The sequence below is a fragment of the Balaenoptera ricei genome, chromosome 4, assembly GCF_028023285.1.
Source record: "Balaenoptera ricei isolate mBalRic1 chromosome 4, mBalRic1.hap2, whole genome shotgun sequence".
Classification (NCBI taxonomy): Eukaryota; Metazoa; Chordata; class Mammalia; order Artiodactyla; family Balaenopteridae; genus Balaenoptera; species Balaenoptera ricei.
In genome coordinates, this window is record NC_082642.1 from 126,735,073 (window position 1) to 126,756,575 (window position 21,503).

The 21,503-nt window shown below is 38.1% G+C and overlaps 1 protein-coding gene and 1 long non-coding RNA gene across 7 annotated transcripts in view; one reads left to right on the plus strand and one right to left on the minus strand.

Annotated features, from left to right (window-relative positions):
- LOC132365498 (uncharacterized) overlaps nt 1–2,177 on the minus strand; it is a 231,018-nt gene extending 228,841 nt beyond the window's left edge. For all 6 annotated transcript variants that reach the window (XR_009503115.1, XR_009503109.1, XR_009503111.1 and 3 more), the window contains exon 1: nt 1,670–2,177. This is a non-coding gene — a long non-coding RNA (uncharacterized LOC132365498). The remainder of the gene's footprint in view (nt 1–1,669) is intronic.
- Nucleotides 2,178–7,135: 4,958 nt separating this feature from the next.
- GBE1 (1,4-alpha-glucan branching enzyme 1) overlaps nt 7,136–21,503 on the plus strand; it is a 281,420-nt gene continuing 267,052 nt past the window's right edge. The window contains exon 1 of the mRNA XM_059921363.1: nt 7,136–7,522. Within this exon, the coding sequence (XP_059777346.1) occupies nt 7,371–7,522 (152 nt within the window). The 5' untranslated portion in view covers nt 7,136–7,370. The remainder of the gene's footprint in view (nt 7,523–21,503) is intronic.

Sequence of the window (21,503 nt, forward strand, 5' to 3'; positions counted from 1 at the left end):
ATCTAGGAAAGGCCTTTGTAGTTAATCTAAAATTGTATTCCAAGTATATTATTCAAAATGTTACTCAATACCCATCATTTATAGATTTCTAACTAGGAAAAACAATTCAAACTTTATGGAATTATAAATACCTAATATCTTTCCCTCTTTGCTTTTGCTACTTCTAGGAACCTAAGAACTAAGGTCTGAGCTCAAATGTCATGGATTTTTTCTGTTCTGATTTGTTGTTTTTTGCTTTTGTCAAGTATTGTTTCATTTAACACAAGTATTCTTATTAGCTACCTCAAATCCCATTTTTGAATAGGTTATATATATATATAAGCCAATTAATGTTCTAAAGCAATCCCTCAGCCATGTGATTTGCTTCCCATCTGCAATCATTGAGAACTCATTTTAAAAAAACTGAATAGGTCTATCAGTATCCTAAGGCTGTCAAGACAAATTACCAGAAACTAGGTGAGTTAAAACAACAGAAATTTATTCTCTCACAGTTCTGGAGCCCAGAAGTCTGAAATCAAGGTGTTGGCAAGGTCATATTTCCTCTGAACGCTCTGGGAAGAACCTGTTCTTTGCCTTTTCCACCTTCTGGTGCCTGTTGGTATTCCCTGACTTGTGGCTGTATCACTCAAATCTCTGCCTTCACAGTCACATTGCCTTCTCTTCTCTGTGACTATCTCCTCTGCAGTTCTTCTCTTCTAAGGACACTCTCATTGGACTTAGGACCCATCCAGATTATCCAGGATGATCTCCTCAAGATCCTTAATCTAATTGTATCTGCAAAGACCTTCCCCAAATAAGGTAACATTCACAGGTTCTAAGGATTAGGACATGGGCATATCTTTTGGGGGACCACCATTCAAGCTACTATAATAGGTGATGGGGGTAGGAGGTAACTTCCTATAAGCATATTAGAAGAGGCTTTAACCCATGGGCTTTGTGACAAATTTTATATGATAAAAAAGCCCCCCCCCCCCCGCTACCCCCATTTTCTGGCTCTCTGCTTGGTTCTGGACTGGCAAGGTTTGCCAGAGACCTGAGTTCCATTTAGGTAAAGTTGACAGATACATTGTTTTAAATTTTTTTCGTTTAATTTTTAAGTCTTTAAAAAAAAAACTTGCATTTATCCTTCATAGTCACCTTTCTGAAAGGCAGTATAAAATAGTTCTCCTAGACTGTAGAAAGCAGTGTGTTATTATTATTAACTATTATTCTGAAGAATCGCTGCCATCTTTTCAGAGTGACTCCATTACGATAAGCTCAGCTACCTGATTCTTTCTTACAAGATCTTGCACCTGAAAGTTTGCAGAACTTTCAAATAAGAAACAATTGAGAAGTACTGAAAATTTCAGATATAAAATAATCACTAGAGATAACATAAAGGCATAAAGGATGCCTGTACTTTGAGTGAAATAAAAATTACTGTTTTGCTTGGGTAGGTCTGAGATAAAGGGAAATTGCTTAAATTCTAATGGAGAGGACCAGATGCTCAGAGGATTTGTCACAAAAATTAGAGCCTTTCACCTTTATGTCACTGGTTCTCATACAACTTAGGACAAAAGTAATTGAAAATGATTATCACCTAAAAACAATTAAATACCATCTCTGGAAAAGTTGTTTGCCTCACTCTGGTTTCCAGGTGGTAACAATCACCATCACATTGAACACTCACCACTTGGCCATCTAAGTAGAGAGGTGAGAGGGTGAATGAGTCTGAAGACAGAATGAACTTCTCTTCCTCCAGGGTCCCCTGAGAGGCTTGGCAGGTGGTAGAGGGGACGTTTGGCTGGCCATTGCCTCTGTTGAATTTAATCCAGAAATAAGTGGATGTCAGTTTAGAGACTGGGATACCGATACTTGCCAGCCATTAGATCCACCTTTTCAATGGAGAGTCTTAGTTACAGTCTTATGCAAGATAAACTGTTAAACTACCTTTATGAGGTGTAATTTACACACCATAAAATTCACCTGTTTTAAATGTATAATTCAGTGACATTTTTGTAAATTTATAGAATTGTGTAACCATTGCCTTATCAAGTTTTAGAATATTTCAATGGAGAAATTTCAAGGAATATATATCTAATTAAATTCCATTACTTCAAAGAAGATAACACTTATAGTACTGAGGGGCAGAGGGAGAAAGAGCAAGGGGAAGGAAGATAAATAATAGGATTTTAAAACTTCATTAAATTTTAAAATATGGTATTAATACAACTGTATACTATTTGAGCTGTCATTGTTTAAATTTTCATGTATGAATTGTCTAATATTGTGAATATCTTAATGGATTATATCAAAGTTCTTTACGTGATCATAATGCTTTACTATAATGCCTTAAAAATAGTAGGCATTCAAATATTTAATTTGTAAAATAAATAAAACTACCCATCCTCATGTTTCTTCCATGTTTAAGTATGCCATATCCAGAATCAATGAATAAGTTAAATATTAATATGGAGAAATTGGAATGTGTGTTATGGATATAGAGACGGAAAAGCCACACTTTCCTCCTAAAGTAAGTATATTATCTATTAATAATAATAGTAATAATTATAGCTAACACATATAGTGCTTACTATATGACAGACACTATCCTAAGAACTCATTAAATAATTAACTATTCTTATTTAATCCTCACTCTACTTTGCAATTAAGAAAATGAAGGTATAGGGGATGGACCTAGAGAGGAGGGAAGTCAGATAGAGTAAGACAAAAATCATATATCACTCATATGTGGAATCTAATTTTTAAAAATGATACAAATGAACTTATTTACAAAACAGAAACAGACTTAACAGATATCGAAAGCAAACTTACGGTTACCAAAGGGGAAATGTGGAGGGGTGAGGGATAAATCGAGAGCTTGGGATGACCACACACACACTACTATATATAAGATAGATAACCAAGAAGGACCTACCGTATAGCAGAGGGAACTCTACTCAATATTCTGTTATAATCTATACGAAAAAAGAATCTAAAAAAGAATGAATATATGTATGTGTATAACTGGATCACTTTGCTGTACACCTGAAACTAACACAACATTGTAAATCAACTATACTCCAATAAAATTTAGAAAAAAAGAGAAAATGAAGGCATAGAGAGGCAAAGTAATTTGCCAAGTTTTACGCCGGGGAGCTCTGATGAGAACTCAGGCAGTCTGGATAAGTCCAGTCACTGCTCTTATCTAACCACAAACAACTTTCTTTTTGTCAACCACTTTTCTTATCCTTGCTAAATCAGTATCGAGCACTAACAAAGATCTTTTAATTCCCTTATTGTTTTAATCACCCTTACTAAGTGAATTCCATGGCTAAGTATTATGTGACATGGTCAACAGCACAAGTTTCTCAGCCCTACTAATCTTCTACTATTCTCACCCTGTAAATCTCCAACTCTAGCTTCATTCAAATACTTATTTTTTTGAGCTCACACACCCAGCTTACCAAGCAATGAACAAAAACTAATGGTTGGGCCATGTGGCACTATTTCAGGTATCTGATATCCAGCCTCTGCTGTGCTCTCATCATTATTCAGGAATCCTCTTGTCCTCGACTTGTTTTCTTTCTCATATCTCACAGTGGCTAAACATCTTTATTAGCTCAAATTCTGTCACAACTTTCTACCCTTTTCTTTCTCAATAGATGAGAAAAAAATGATCAGCAGTTCCAAATCTTCAGAGATTAAATAGGAAAACTGAAAACTGCCCATTGGGTTTAACAGCTAGGTGATTTTGGGTGTTTTGGAAAGAGGAGTTTCAATACAGTAGAAACATAAGTGAGCCCACAGTGTGTTAAACAGTAAATGGGATAGTCTCTCAAGCACTTGGCAATGAAGAAAGAGGAGTGTTATGGTCAAGGGAGAGGAAGAGAATTGAGGGCAGGACTGCCACTCACCTTTGTGATTTAGGAAGAAGTGCCTCCTGTTGGTGGGCACACTCCTAAGGTTTCATAGCTTGAGGAGGGAGAGGCACCTTCATGCAAAGGAAATGGTTCTTCTTCCTCAGGGCAAATGCCTTCATTTGCCCTCTTGGTTGGGCATACCTTATGCAGTGTACGGCCTGTAAAACTGTGATTGCCTTGCATGAGGAAGGGTTTTTGTTTCTACAGTTATGGAGTTTTTTTGTTTTTTGGTATTCCCCAGAACCAGTCTGGATTTAGGAATGGGGAAGGCAAATTCAACAACTCTAGGTTCAGGTTTTGCCATGTAAGTATGGTAAGGAGACGAGATAGTTAATAACACGGGCAAGTTTCATGGGTAGTGGAATCTAGGATGGGTAGCAAAGGAAAATGTGGCAGACATGATTATCCATCCTGCTTTTCCATGTCAGTTGAATCACCATTTTATCGAGATGTTGGGCAGCAATGCAGTAAGGGAAGGTGGACCCAATTCAAGCAGTGAATCACAATTAATTTAAACCAAGCATGGTAGTCATATTCCTCTATGTCAGTGGTGTAGGGGTGGGTATGTGACCTAGCTCTAGCCAAAGAGCTATGAAGGAGTTTTCCCCTAGGCAAAGATGGACGGTATGAACATTTTTCTTTCCTTTAAATGTGGCCTTATGAAGAAGTGCCGCTTAGAGCTGTGGCAGCCATTTTATCACAATGAGGAGACAAAATTGAGGTCAAAGCCTACATAATGAGGAAATGAAAGAACCAAGGAACCTGGGTTATCAATGACATTATTAAAGATAAAAGGGTTATTATCACTCTCTTCTTTCTGGAATTTCTCCTTTGTCTTCTCAGAAACCACATTCTCCTTTATCATCACTGCTGGTTTTTATTTAAAGTTACTTACTTTCTACTTCTCTCTCTAGAGTTTGGTCACAGTTCTCTGTTTTTCTTTTTTTTCTCCTAGTAATTTTCAACAGGGGATATATGTTAGTTTTAAAGAGTATATTTCATATTATTTATACTTTAAAAGTTCTTTTTTGGTATTTTAAAAACACCTTTACTGAGCTATAATCCACATACCATGCACCTACTTAAAGTGTACAATTCCAATAGTTTTGAGTCTAGCCACAGAGCTGTGCAACCATGACCACAATCAATTCTAGAAAATTATCATCACCCTTAAAAGAAACCCTCTCCCCATTAGCAGTCATTCTCTATTTCCTTCAGCCCTGGGAAACCAATACTCTACTTTCTGTCTCTACAGATTTACCTATTCTGTGAACTTTATGACAACTGGGACTTGTATTATTCATCACTAATCCCCAGTACCTAGGAAACTGGCTGGCACATGGGATTTCAATAAATACTTTTTCAATAGTGAACAAGGTAAAATGGGTCCCTGCTCTCTTGGAGTTTACATTCTAAAGTGGGAGATCAATAAATAAAAGAGAAAAAGATATGCAAATTTTGTTAACTGTTGCATAGGAGAGAAGATATTGAGATATTTAGATAGTGGAATTAGAGGCTTCTCAGAGATGAGTTGACATTTATGGTGAGAACTCAATGAATGCTGGGAAGGAAACAGCTATGGGAAGTGAATTCTCAATAGAGAGAAGGGCAAGTAAAGTCTCAGAGGCTACAAAGTGCTCAGTGAGTTTCAGGAAAGTCAGTGTGACTACAGAATAGTAAAGCCAGAGAATGATAAGCAGTGGAAAGGTAGGCAGGGACCAGATTATGGAAGCCTTGTAAGGGAAGAGTAGGGAGTTTATTGTTAACTCCAGGTGAACCAAGCACGTCATTTAGGTTGTACGATTTATTCCTTGCATAGAGCCTTACTATTCAAACTGTGCTTCTAACCTGCAGAGGCAGCATCACCTCTGAGCTTGTTAAAATTACAGAGTATGAGGCACCACTCAGAACTGAAAGTCTGTTCTTTTAACAAGATCCCTAGGTGATTCATATGCACATTAAAGCTCGAGAAACCCTAGAGAATGGATTGGAGGTGAGAAAGAGAAAGGGGAAACCCTTAGATATGTTAGTCCAAATGAGAGAGGAAGGCTGCCTGCGTAAGAGTGACAGCAGAAAGGATGAGAAGACTGATTTAGGGTATGTCTTGGAGACACTTGGTTTAGGACTCTTAACCAGCTAAACACAGATTTCAATAGGCAGGATTTATGAGAAAAGTTTAGGATTGGGATACAGGTCTGTGGGTCTATTGGGTATCCTGCTTCTGAGTTTCAAGTGTTGTTTTATAATTTACAAATGTTTGCATGTTGTCATCTTTATGGGATTAATAAAACATGCCTTTCTGAAGGTTTTCCAAGTCCTCCACTCTTTCACTTTGAGGCCCTCTGTTACTAGATATCTTTCATCAAGTCCTTATTAACCCCTTCACAAAAAATGTTTTGAACATTTTAAAATTCAAGGTTCGTGGCTGATCAACACGTCCTTCTCCATAGCCACTTGGATTGTCCACACCTCGAACTTAACTGGGACAGATATACTCCAAGCCTCTCCAGTTTCTAAGTACAAAGTAGCTTGGAAACTCCTGGGTTGGTCGGTCCAACTGTCTCGGTGCACAATTCTGTACTCTTAGAAAAGGATCTGTGAGCTAGAAACCCGTCAGTTAATGGGAATGAAAGAATATAAGTAAGTTCCAAGTGGTGTAGACTACCTAGCGACCCCCATTCTTAGGCCAAGATGAAGCGATTTCTTGCCTTATCACTTCGTTAGTAAGTGGCACAGCTGAATTCTAATGCTCTTCCCTGTACCGTTTGTCTCATTAAGAATAGTTTAATTGTTGAAAAGTTTGTTTACAGCAATTATTTTAAAAGGCAAAGGGCCTTTTTCTTTCTTTCTTTCTTTTTGAGGTTATGGGGAATGGTAAAAGTTTTCATAATTCCAATTCTCAGTCCTTGGTAACCCAGAGAATAATACCAGAACACCAGAGTATCTCTGGGACGATTACAGGATTCTCTCAGAACTTAAAGAAAAGTCCCTTCCAAGAAAACCATATATCCATTTGAAAGGCATGCCGCCAGTGAGACTTGTTCAAAGAAAGAAAAGCTGGGGGGTGGCACGGCGGTTCTCCGCAGCCAAGAATGGGTCAGGGTAAGAAAGATCAAGGCTGAGCGAGGTCCGCTCGGGACCGCCTCCTGCGGTGGCCTGGGCACCGGGGCAGAGACGCGGGGGGAGGAAGGGGCAGGTCTCCGCGGCCTCCCGCGCGAGCCGCGTGAGTAGGCGGAGAGGCCTGGGCGCCTCCTCCCCTCTCGGGACGTGCGTCCGGGGATCACTCCGGGTCCTGCTCCTCCCTGCCGGCGGGGGGGAGAAGGGGGACAGGCGGCCGTCCTCTCCGCTATAAAGGGAACTGGGCCTCCGCGGCTTGCCTCAGCTCGCCTGGGCGTCCTCCCGGCTAGAGCTCCCGCTCCCGCTCCACTCGACCCTCTCGGGCCTCGGCTACTCGGGCTGCGGCGGAAGATGGCGGCTTCGGCGGGTCACCCGGCTCGGGAGGCTCGGTCCGAATGCTCTGAGGAGGCGCTGGCCGCTGCCTTAGCGGACATGCCCGAACTAGCCCGACTTCTAGAGGCAGACCCGTACCTGAAGCCCTTCGCTCCGGAATTCCAGCGCAGGTACAGCCCCACCCTGGTGCTGTCCCCCGACTCCCCCCCGCCCCCCCTCACCCACTCCACAGAACCCAGCAGCCCGCCTTGCAGCCGCGAGCTTGCGGCTAGGGCCGCCCGTTGGCGCTCGTACGTGCGGGCCCCGCCCCTCGCCGGCTCCACCCCCGCCGGCCCCGCCCCCCACCTTGGTGGGTAGCAACTTCCGGGCTTGGGCGACGAGTTGAGTCCGGTAATTGGGTTCAATGGCTTCCGGAGTTGCGGGTTGACAACTCTTGCCGCCGGACTAGAGGCAGAAGCGCTGAATAAACTTTCCTCATCCCTCTCCCCTCCCTTCGAATCGCCAGTTTTGCGCCATTGGGTGTGTGCTTTGGCTGCCAGCACCCGTTTCCTCCGGTGCTGATGCGGAGTTAGGCAACTGCCCTGCAGGTTTTCTGACCCTTCCGTGGACTAGAGTGGTCCTGTGAATTAGCGTGTGCATAACACCCGGCCTGTGTAATTGCGCTTTTAAAACCTTCTCGCTTATTTTATAGCAAATACTGTGATTTTATATAGGATTCTTTCAGGCAGCTTTTCTTTCCTTGTTAATATTCCCCCTCTCAGAGAAGATTAAGCTTATCTTGGTCTTTGTTTTTTACCCCTTGGGCCATCATTGACGAGTACTAACCCGTGTTGGGGATTGCCATCCTGAAGCTGGAGAAAGGCGAGGAAAGCCAGACTTCTAGAGGCCCATTTAGTATGCTTTACTTTTAGCTCGTCTCCTATCATGCTGAAGTTGCTAGGATAATAATTCCAGGAGTCAGCTGAACTTAAAAGGTATAATTTTTAAGACTAAAATAGTTGTTATGCTAGTTATAGTAGTTATATTTGTGAGATAAGCACATTGCGATTTAATGGTTTCTGCCCTTTTAGCAGAGCCACTTGAAAATTACCATGGCAACAGAATACCTAGTCACAGTTTCAAGTAATAGAAAACTTCTAGTAGTTACTTGGCAAGAAGCAGCATTGGGGGTAATGAAACACGGTTGGTTTGGAGTTTGGGAAAATAAAAGTCTTAGGTTCATGACCTGGCATTGTCACTTATTACCTGTACTCAATTCAGCAACTGTTTATTAAGGGTCCTTTAGGAACAAAGAGTAAGGAACACAAAGTTGAACACAACACTTCATTCCAGAGCTTGTATATCCTAATGCATGGACCCTCCTCAGAGGAGTCACCTTGAGCTGTTGCTAAGTTAATCAGATGTTGGGCCTTTATATAAGCCATTCGGGGAGCAGCCTTGTGAAATTGCCTTCAGTGTTTACAATATGTGCTTTCAAAGAAATTTAGTGTATGATCTTCATTGTTCAGGATTGGATTTGGTTTAGAAATAGTAAAAAAATTTAGAGCAAAAGATGGTGGTCCGACTTTTTTGATGACACTAATTTACTTGGTTGCTTTGTAAAATGACACGTAAGACATTTCTAAAAGCAGAGTTGTGGAAATGTTTTGTCTCCGTTTCTCCCCTCTCTGTTTTAAAAAAATGATTACAAGTAGACAAACCTCCCTTGTTAAGTGTTTCTTTCATGTAATTCACTTCAGCTCCATTGGGATTGAAGCAGTTTTGATCCTCTTTCATGGTTTGTCAGAACTAATGAGAGGGACAAAGGCCAGAATAAAGAAGTGGGAGCAGTCCAGTGTTCTTGATGAAAAGGCTGGTCCAGTGGGTCCTTGTGCCTCACTCTGACCTGGATTCTACTTCTGGCCTTGGTTCTGAGTAATTGCCATTTTCCAGCACACATGTTCCCTTTAGGCATATCAAATAGTAATTTGGCGTTTGGCAGCAGTAACTTTTACTGTTAGCATTTGAAGAATTAAAGAATTTCTCCTTCGTTAAGTATGGTCCTGATTACTTTTCCTATTTTCCGTTCATTTCTAATAACCCACTTAGGCAGTGTGTCTTTGGCCTAACACAAATATACAACCAGTCAAACATAGATGCAAAGTATGCTTACTAAGGAGTGAAGAAAATTTAGGGTACAAATAATAACAGTATAATGGTGATGGGGGAGGCAGTTTCTCATTGATGGACTGTCTTATTCTTTCTCAAACACTGTGTCTTTATTAGAAATTCCATTATGTACCTTTGTTCTTGTTTACCTTCTCTGTAACTGTAGGAATGTTGAATCAAGTGTGAGGGTTAGTGAATTACTCCGTGCCATAAAATAAAAATTAGACATTAGCGTGGGTGACAGGCCCTGTGATGTCTCATTGATTACCTTCTAAGATAGGATTTTCCTCTTGGCTTTCCTGCTTTTTTCACCTGTTATTTGTGCTGCAATTAGTTGCTGTATCATAATTCCAACATCGTAGTGTTTTAAAACAACATTATTTGTCCCCATGCTACATGTCAGCGTGAGTCAGGCTCTACTCATGGCAATCATTCAAGGATCTAGGCTGATGAAGTCTTCATTTTGAAACATGCTTCTACAGTGGCAGGGGCAAGGAACAGAGAACATTTTGAACTATGCACTATTTCTTACAGCTTTTGCCAAGCAATCAGCCACTTCTGCTGATACACATATTGGCCAGTGTAAGTCAAATGTGACTTATCGACCACGTGGGTGGAACAGAAAACTGACATTTGTGAACAGGAGGATGAACAACACAGTTACAGTAACACTTGTCTATACCCTCTGTTTATATAGTAACTTTTACATATGTTATAGTATTTAATTTAACCCTAATAACAAAACTACAAGGTAGGAAGTGTGGGTATTTTTGTTTTTCCTGTTTTACAGATGAAGACCCCGAGATTCGGTTGTGGTGAGTTATTCACATGGCTTGCTGCAACTGGGATTAATCTTTCTTTAATAAAACTGTTCCAACAAGTTCACAAAAAATGACTTCTTGGTAATTTAGTGAATACCTCTTTCTTTCTCTTAATTTCTAGCATTGGACGTTTTGGACCACTTATTAGATCCTTGAAGCCATGATGTGTACTCTTGCTTTTCTTCCATTTTCTCTGGTGGTTTCTCCTCAGCCTCTTTCAGATCATTAATATAAGAGATTCTCAGGGCTCTTCCCTAGGTTCCTTTATGTATTTCTGTTTTATACACATACTTTCCCTAAGCATTCTCATCCATCCCATGAATTCCATCTATGTACTGAGGCTACCCACATCTAGCTTCACCCTAAATCTCCCCTGGTCTTAGTCTCCTGGTCTTATATATCTAATATCTGCATTTTGATGTACTGTAAGTGTAAAACTCAATGTGTATAAAACTGAACTTAGGGTGTTTCATCCCAAGCCTGATTGTCCTTTTATACCTTATCTCAGTGTGTGTTATCCTCCTCTACCAACTACTCAAGCCTAAAACTTAAGACTTATCCTTAATTACTCCTCTCCCCTTCTTTTTATCTCTAAGTCTGGTCAGTAGTAGCTCCTAACTACTTTTCAAGTATATGCCACACTGTATTCCTACTGCTCTCCTCCTACTCAAGTTGCTAGCATCTCTAGCCTGGTTTATAAAAACAGCCTCACAGTTGGTCTCCTTTTTCAAATCTTCTCAACAATTCCATGGCTTTTAAGGTACAGCGTAGTCTCTTTCTCGTGACCTACAAAACTCTGTATTATCTGGTTCCTGTCTACCTTTTTAGCCTCATCTTTGGATCCTCCTTCTCACTCTGTACCACCTAATCAGAAGGGGGCTAAGTGTAAAGAGGTAGCTAGGATGTCTGGGGGCTATTCTATAAGGGGCACTAAAATATCACTAGAATAAATTGGAAACATGATACCTGTTTTACACATGTAGTCCTTTCTTAAATACTGAAGATTTTCATTTTTTATTTTGTGTAGGTTTGTGAGAAGTAAGGAGTCTAGAAGGATCACTGAGTAAAAGGCAGGAGAGGTCAAGAACTAGAAACATTTTCTGATCTTTATCAGAAGAATGATGCTTTTGGCTTAGTAGAAATGAATTAAAAAGGGAACCCATTTCTATATTTAATTTTTATTAATAGAAAATAATTTTTCTCTACCCCATAAAATAGATCTTTACCAAATGTTTAAAGAAGATCAATTTGAAGTTTGCCGGAATATTATCCAGTCTTGGATGCCACCTGTTTTGGTCTAGCCATGGGTCCAGCTATGGCTTTTGTACATGTTATTTCTTCTGCTTGATGCATACTTTGCTTCTGTCTTGTTAGTGCCTGTATGTACTTCAGGACACAGCCTAGAGATATATATTAAATGCCTTCCCTGACTTCTTCCCATCCTAAACCTTCTTCACACCTCTTAACCTACCACCTTGAAAACCTGTATTGTAAGGGTGATCATCCACTGTAATGAAGTTGTGTTTCTGCTCTTTTGTATCTCCCACTAGGTTATTTGCTCCTATGGGTAGGCACATTGTCTATATTGTTTGCTCACTGTTATATTCTCAGTCTGTAAAACTGTACCTGGCCTACAGGAAACGGTATAGTGTTTTGTTTTTCTCTTTTCTACACCAGTAAGTCTCAGGTAAGCTCACCCTAAGCTAAAAATATTAGGAATGCTAGGATGGACAGAAGGAGAAGCAGCAGTAGTTGTCAGGAGTTATGTGTGGCAGTCTCGGGTAGGGGAATGTATGTTCAAGGAAAAAGCTAAAAATAACCAGAGAAAATAAAGAAATTTGTTATTAATTAGATATTTCCATATTCCACAGAGACTAAGGGTTTAATCACTGAAGGAATATTCAGTTTGAAGAGAGCCTCAGGTCAAATTGCATGCTCAAGAATAGGAAGAGAGGTTTTTGTGAGCTCAAGTGTGTTAAGTATCACAATTACAGTGAACATCTCTATTTTGTTAGAAATGAAAATAGCTTTTACACTGGTATCTAATCAGAATTAGAATGTAGTTTAGATTTCATGTAATAGCAACCACACCAAAAACTGATTCTCGTGGTGCAGAAATTTTATATTGTAGCTGAATGGTGCACTTTTCTCTCAGTGCCTGGCCAAGTTGCAGGCTCTGAAGAAAGTCAAATGTCAATGATTCTAGAAGGCAAAGAAGAATCCAAAAATTATAAGTCATACCTGGCCTGCTCTTCTGTACTAGTAGTAGATTCCTTTGTGCCTTGCAGCTGAGGTCTGTACTAACTCCAGAGTCACTCCTGAATTCTTTACAGTGATGGGCAAGAGGCTGTGACCTCTTCTTATTTTCAAAGTGCCTTAAAATGACTCCATGGAGCATTTGGTTTAGTTTAGGCTCTGGCGCCTGCTGCACCATCTCCTGAGAAATGACTCTGTGTGGTAACTTCTTAGAGGATTCAGTTCAGCTCCCACCAGGCTGGCCCTAGTTAGTCAGTGAGATGATAACACAGACCCTGTGAAATGTGCTATCGTTTTAGATTGATAAGCATATCATGCTGCTGCTATTTAAAAGCATGTGTAAAACTTCAATTATACATTTATAGATATTAAAGGAAAACATGAAAGGGTTTTCAGTGGAGAGAATTGCTGCTCTCAGCTACCTTTCATTCTAAAGTAACTTTACTGTTTTACAGAAGAGTAGATTCTCTTCATGTAGTGATGTCCACTCATCAGTAGATGCTCACTACTGTTTAGAATCCAGGTGTTTTTTTTTTTTTTTTGTGCTTAAGATCCAAGAGCAGCCCCTGTTCTGTTTTGTGTTTAGGGTAACAGGAACCTAGTACATCAACAGAAGGCAAAATTCTACATTAAACACACGTTGTTATACAATCTACATTCATTAATTTATTATACAATTGACATTAAGTTATGGTGACTTACCTGATTGATTTCTGATGTTTCAAAGATCATAATAGCTGAGATCCTAAGTTTACCTTCTTCACATGTGAAATGGAAAAAAAATAAACATATGGCTGAGTGTCCATGTTGCAAAGCACAAGAGCAAGATGAAGCTTGAATTTTAGCTGTCGTAAATGCTAAACAGCTTCGAATTCGAGGGCAACTTAGTCAACCTCTGTGAACCTCAGTTTCTTTTTTGGAAGAATATGGATTGGACCCACCTTATAGGGGTTTCTTGAGGATGAGGAATATATGTAAAGATATCGCTTCTTTAATCCTGTGTCCTGAAATCAACCATCAGATAAATAACCTGACCGGAAATTCCCCACAACTCTTCATTTTGCTGCTTAACAGCATCTTTACTTTAAGGGGTTCCTTCTCTTTCCTAGTAGTGCATTTGTGTGAATGAGGTGAGGAGGTGGTAATTTTAATCATAATCTAATGGAGAAAGAAAAGAATATGTTTAAATTTTGATCCTTAATTTGGAGAGGAAATGATAAGGCAGTTGCCAGTTTACTACAAGCTGAAGGCAAGATGAATTCTGGGACGTAATGAGCACAAAGCTCCCTTTATTGAGAGAGGTAAATGCTACCCTGCAGAAACCCCAAATCACTCTTCTCTTGATCTTCCGTTTCTGTCTTTTCTCTTCTTTCATCTGACTGCTAAGTGTTCATATTCTTGGACATCAAACAGCTGCAGGGATTTTCTTCCTCCTGAACTCTGGATGCTTGGAGGAATGGTCATACCGAGTTTACTAATAGCAGGAATGACTTTGAAAATAAGAAGAAAAAATACATAATAACAGCTTAAAAGTTTGCAAATGAAAGAATTATCTAGTGGAATCTGAACTTATGACCTATTAATAAGAAAAAAAATTTAAATCCCATGTCTTGCCTTGTCTGTTTTATCCTCTCTTTTTTTATTTGATGATTTCAGTTCTTTTCAGTATGTTTGAATTTGCAATGAGATACATAAAACAAAGGAATGGAATACTCATGTGTATTTTAATAGATCCATTGAAGGATAAATTACAATTAGACAGTTTCTGGGTATATGCTCTAGGTCTGTAATCTAAAATGTGATAATCAGAAACCAAGTCTGCAAATATATTTCTTGTATAGATAACCTTGAAGTTTTCCAAATATTTAGCAGTGAGAAATATTTTTTTTATTAATAAAATCGTATGTTACTCAATATCATCAATATAATTTATTTTTATTTTCATAAATGATAAGCAAGTAGCCACAGGTTATATTTAATTATGAATAGCTGCATAACACAGCTACATTCTCTATTACTGAATGTGATAAAATCAGTTACGCGTTTAGGTGTATGTAACAGAAACTGAACATACCCTCAAAGAACAGAAAATCCCGCAAACTGTGAGTTATGGAAATAGAGGTTTGTATTTCTCACAAAGAAAGTGGGGGTAAGTGGTTTGGGCCTTCGCATTGACTCATCATTTATCTTTTTGGTTCTACTATCCTTAGCATATGGTCTTGATTCTAATGCTTAGAAGATGGCTGGGCATATCTAGGGCCCATATCTGTCTTCCTAGCAGGAGTACAAGCTAACTCACTATGTCCATTTTAGCCAAGCATAAGTTAGTTTACCTGTAAACTCCATCTCATTCTTTCAGTTTACAAATTATTCGTCAGAGCTGTCCCATGGCATGGCCATCCTTAGCTGAAAGTGAGCCTGCATAATCAAGGCTTTCAGTTGTACGCATGTCTTCCTGAGAAATGCCTTTTTGTCTCATCTGTCACAACTTGCCTGGGCTCTTTCCTTTGTTCCAATGAGGAGACAATGTCTGGCTAAAGATAAAAAGTCCCAGTGATATCATGTTGTAGTTCCCCAATATCATATCTGTGTACAAATCTTTCTGGGCAGAATCCAGACATTTCCACTTCTGAGGGAAGTCTGCACCACATCCCTCAGTATCACCAGACTCTGGGGCATGGCTTTCACTTTGCTCTACCTTGTATTTCTGGATATCTGTATTTCTCTGGATTCTTTTCTTGGGACAAATACAGACACTTTTGCTTGCTCTAGTCCAAAATGAGCCTGTCTGGTTTCGCTTCAGCCCCCTGGCCCAACAATTTGGGGAGCACCGCTGTCTTCTCTTTTTAATTTCATAGGTATTTTACTCTTAAAAATAGGATGTTTTGAGAGGAAATGGGTTTGTCAGTTACTACTAATTTTTTCATGTTCTCTTGGGCTCATTCAAAAATGATCTGCTTTATTTTTAAGTTATTTGGAGAATATTGTATTTGTGGGGTTAGAAAGAAGAAAGGAACTAAAATAAAGATGACAGTTGATGCTCAGTCTTTAAAACATGAATTGTCTTTTGTTACCTAACTACATGCAAGTTTATGGGCTTTCACATTATACTTTTCTATTCTTTTAAAAGATTAAGATGTGTAAGCTTTGTTCTTCAGAACATACCTGCTACAGACTTACCGTATAAATATAAGATTTTATCATCACAGAGAAGCCCAGTATTTTATCTTTGACAGTAGACCAAAGAACAGTTTGTGGAAGAATGGGATTCCTCTTTTTTTCCTCTTTGGACTGTAAAGACAGCATAATGATTCCTCTTTGATGTCAGAATAGATCAGTAATGTGTGTGGGGTCATATTAGTTTCTTTTTTTCCTAAGAGGTTATAGGTCTATTATCCATGATCATTTTAGGCTACTGTTTGGAGGACATGAGTAACTAATGTGTGAGTTACCATTGCTTTTTCATTGTTTTATAATCTTTTCTCAAGAGGATTGATTATTATTCCAGGATTCTAGAGATTCACAAACAAATTCATATTCGTCATTTCCAAGCATTTTTTCCCCCTCCAGTTCTCATTTTTCAGCATTAACAATCTCTCATATTTTTGTTTGCTTATTTGTGCATTTTTTTGTTTACATGTGGGAGTCTTCCATCCTCTTGACCATTTCAATTGGCAGTGCTCTTTTGGTTGTGTAAGTTGTGCTTGCTAGTGAAGCACAGGAGCGTAGTGAAGCGAATGGGTCTCTTTTTGTTCACTTCCCTAAAATGCCTTTTATTGAAAACTATCTGATATCCATGCAGTATAAGGGAAACCTCTACTCACAAATTCAACACATAAGCAGGAAATACAGAGAAACAAGAGTGTTATCAAAACTGAAGTTTGGTTGTAGCAGGTTTAAGGTACCTTTAGAGGACATTAAAAAATATAGTGAATTTAGAGAATTGCAAATTGTGTTAGACTAGGTTTAAAAAATTATTTTGAAATAATTATAAACCACAGGAAGTTGCAAAAATAGTACAGAGAAGGCCCCTGTACTATTACCAAGCTTGCCCCAGTGGTAATATCTTGCTTAATTGTATGGCAGTTTCAAAACCAGGAAATTGACATTGATACACTCTGCAGTATCAATAATGCACTCTGAATAAGGTTTCTGAAACCTTATTCAGTTTTCAACAGTCTTTGTATGCACTTCTTTGCAGTTTTATCACAAGTATATATTAATGTAACTGCCACTACAGTGAAGATACAGAACCATTCCATCACCACAAGGGAATTCTGCATTCCTTTATACTTATACTATTCCCACTCCCTCTATCCATAAACTCTGGGAATTATTGATCTGTTTTACATTTCTATAATATTTTTCATTTTTTGACTGTTATATAAATTAAATCGGAGAATATGTAATCTTTGAAGATTGGCTTTTTAAAAAAATTTTTATTGAGGTATAGTTGATTTACAATGTTGTGTTAGTTTCAGGTGTACAGCAAAGTGAATCTGTTATACATATACATATATCCACTCTGTTTTAGATTCTTCCCCATATAGGCCATTGCAGAGTACTGAGTAGAGTTCCGTGTGCTATACAGTAGGTCCTTATTAGTTACCTATTTTATATATAGTAGTGTGTTTGTGTCAATCCCAATCTCCCAATTTATCCCTCTCCCCCTTACTACACGCACCCTGCCCCCCCAACCCGGTAACCATAAGTTTATTTTCTACATCTGTCACTCTATTGCTGTTTTGTAGATAAGTTCATGTGTACCCTTTAAGATTCCACATATAAGTGATATCATATGATATTTGTGTTTCTCTTTCTGACTTACTTCACTTAATATGATAATCTCTAGGTCCATCCATGTTGCTGCAAATGGCATTATTTCGTTCCTTTTTTATGACTGAGGAATATTCCATTGTATATATGTGCCACATCTTCTTTATCCATTCCTCTGTTGATGGACATTTAGGTTGCTTCCATGTCCTGGCTATTGTAAATAGTGCTGCAGTGAACATTGGGGTGCATGTATCTTTTCAAATTATGGTTTTCTCTGGTTTTATGCCCAGGAGTGGGATTGCTGGATCATATGGTAGCTCTAATTTTAGTTTTTTAAGGAATCTGCATACTGTTCTCCATAGTGGCTGTACCAGTTTACATTCCCACCAACAGTATAGGAGGGTTCCCTTTTCTCTACACCCTCTCCAGCATGGATTGGCTTTTTTTTTCTCACTCAGTATATGTCTTTGAGATCTATTCAAATTGCATATATCAATAGTTTGTTCCTTTTTGTTACTGAATACTATTCCATTGAATGGATGTGCCACAGTTTATCCATTCACCTGTTGAAGGACATTTGGATTGTTTCCAGTTTTTGGCTATTAAAAATATAGCAGTGAAGCTAAGATATGTTTATTATATATAGGTGTTATTTCTTTGGGAGAAGTTCCTAGAAGTGTAATTTTGGGGTCCTATGGCAAATGTATGTTTAGTTTTGTATGAAATTGCTAAACTGTTTTTCATGATATCTGTACCATTTTGCATTCCCAAATGTATGAGGGATCTAGCTTATCTGCATCCTTCCCAGCATTTGGTAATACGTTTCTTAAAGTGTTAGCTGTTATAATAAGTGTGTAGTGATAAGCCAATGTGGTTTTAATTTGCATTTTTCTAACAGCTCATTATGTTGAAAGTCTTTTACAGTGTTATTTGGCATCTTTATATCCTCTTTGGTGAAATGTTCAGTTCATGTCTTTTGTCCATTTTCTAACTGGATTAATTTTTCTTTTTTTTACCTTTGAATTTTGAGATTTCTTTACATATTCTAGATACAAGTCCTTTGTCAGATATATTTTTAAATTAATTAATTAATTTTATTTTATTTTGTCTTTTTTGGCTGTGTTGGGTCTTTGTTGCTGCGCTTGGGCTTTTCTCTGGTTTTGGCGAGCAGGGGCTACTCTTCGTTGCGGTGTGCAGGCTTCTCATTGCGGGGGCTTCTCTTGTTGTGGAGCACAGGCTCTAGGTGTGCGGGCTTCAGTAGTTGTGGCACATGGGCTCAGTAGCTGTGGCTCACGGGCTCTAGAGCTCAGGCTCAGTAGTTGTGGTGCACAGGCTTAGTTGTTCTGGAGCATGTGGGATCTTCCTGGAGCAGGGCTTGAACCCGTGTCCCCTTCATTGGCAGGTGGATTTTTAACTACTGCACCAGCAGGGAAGCCCCGCTTTGTCAGATATTTGTTTTGCAAATATTTTATCCTAGTCTGTAGCTTGCCTTTTCATCTTCTTAACAGGGTCTTTCATAGAACAAATGTTTTAAATTTTGATGAAATTTATTGATTTTTTTTGGTTGTATGGTTTATACTTTTGTCGTCATGTATAAGAGCTCTTTGTCTAGCTCTAGGATCTGAAGATTTCCCCTAATGTTTTCTCCTCGAAGTTTTATTGTTTTACATTTACATATAAGTCTATGATCCATTTTGAGTTAATTTTTGCTTAAGGTTTAAGTTGAAGGTTTTTTTTGTTTCCTAAGGATATTTGATTTTTTTTAAAATATCATAAACTATGACAGACTTATATTGGGGAGCCACCTGATCAAAATAAAAAATAAGCCTTTAGTCAGGTCTCACTGAAATATATGAACAATGACAATTTTTATAAATACTATAGATTATTGAAAGCAGTGGGAACTAATTAACCTGTCAGTTTTCTTATTTCTAAGATCTTATTTTAACTTTTGGTTATTATCATAAAGCAGCGCGTCAAACTTCAGGAAGCTGGAGAAAAACATTTGTGAAAGATACAATAATTTATTTTCAAGTAGTTACTTGAGAGTTTTTCTGGTTTATAATTTGTATATTTTTATCATGTTATAGCATTATTTTTTTGAGTTATATTCCAAACATATATAGATATTAATCTATACAGATTGAATTTGTAACTTTAATTTGACTTTCCAAGGTTTTTCTTATTTCATGTCTTCTACTTAGAACCTACTCATTTGTTAGTATCATATATTCTTCAGTTCTACATTATTAAAAATATTGCTTTGAAAAATAATATTTTATTCATTCAGTGTGTCTGTTTACTTGACTTAAATGGCAGGTAAATCTCCAAAAACTTTTCATGTTATACTCTCATTTGTAGAAATGAGTTTGTTAAATCTTAACAAAGGTAATGCTAATATTTCCCAAGATTAGTTGCTTTTTATCTAACTGAAATTAGCCTTTGGTTTTATTTCAGTCTTAATATTTACTTTGATGTTTGTCAGGATTCATTGTGCTATTAATAAGTAGAAATCCAAGCATGTCAATTTCCAAACAAATTGGTTAGATATTGTGAGATGAAAGTTGTTAGTTTACCCACTTTAAACAGAAAAGTAAAGTGGAACTTTTGAGGACTTGTTCATTCTACAATGATTACTATCTATGATGGGTCTGAGGCACTAAACATCCAAAAGAGACTTCTGACAACTCTACTAATAAATTATCATCATCACCACAATAACAATTTTTATTACAATTTATGTAAACATCATTTTATGTGCACTGGGTCTGAGATTCTGCATTTTTAAGAAGCTCCCAGGTGATGCCGATGCTGCTGTTTCCCAGATGATATTTTGAGGAGCAAGGCATGGCATCGTCCCAACGTCAGTTCAAAACTGAGTTAGTGCATTAATTTTGGCATTCCTATATGGTAACAATGAGAAATCAGAAAGAGAAATTAAGGAAACACTCCATTTACCTTCGGAACAAAAAGAATAAAATACCTAGGGATAAACCTACCTAAGGAGGTGAAAGACTTGTACTCAGAAAACTATAAACACTGATGAAAGAAATCAAAGATGACATAAACAGATGGAGAAATATAATATATTCTTGGATTGGAAGAATCAATATTGTGAAAATGACTATACTACCCAAATCAATCTACAGATTCAATGCAATCCCTATCAAACTACCAGTGGCATTCTTCACAGAATTAGAACAAAAAATGTTACAATTCGTATGGAAACACAAAAGACCCCAAACAGCCAAAGCAATCTTGAGAAAGAAAAATGGAGCTGGAGGAATCAGACTCCCCGACTTCAAACTATACTACAAAGCTACAGCAATCAAGACAGTATGGTACTGGCACAAAAGCAGAAATATAGATCAATAGTACAGTATAGAAAGCCCAGAGATAAACCCACACACATATGGTCACCTAATTTATGACAAAGGAGGCAAGAACATACAATAGAGAAAAGACAGCGTGTTCAATAAGTGGTGCTGGGAAAACTGAACAGCTACATGTAAAAGAATGAAATTAGAACACTCCCTAACACCATACACAAAAATAAACTCAAAATGGATTAAAGACCTAAATGTAAGGCCAGACACTATAAAACTGTTAGAGGAAAACATAGGCAGAACACTCTATGACATAGATCACAGCAAGATCCTTTTTGACCCACCTCCTAGAGAAATGGATATAAAAACAAAAATAAACAGATGGGACCTAATGAAACTTAAAAGCTTTTGCACAGCAAAGGAAACTATAAACAAGGCAAAAAGACAACCCTCAGAATGGGAGAAAATATTTGCAAATGAAGCAACTGACAAAGGATTAATCTCCAAAATTTACAAGCAGCTCATGCAGCTCAATATCAAAAAAACAAACAACCCAATCCAAAAATGTGCAGAAGACCTAAATAGACATTTCTCCAAAGAAGAAGTACAGATTGCCAACAAACACATGAAAGGATGCTCAATATCTCTAATCATTAGAGAAATGCAAATCAAAACTATAATGAGGTATCACCTCACACCAGTCAGAATGGCCACCATCAAAAAGTCTACAAACAATAAATGCTGGAGAGGGTGTGGAGAAAAGGGAACCCTCTTGCACTGTTGGTGGGAATGTAAATTGATATAGCCACTATGGAGAACAGTAT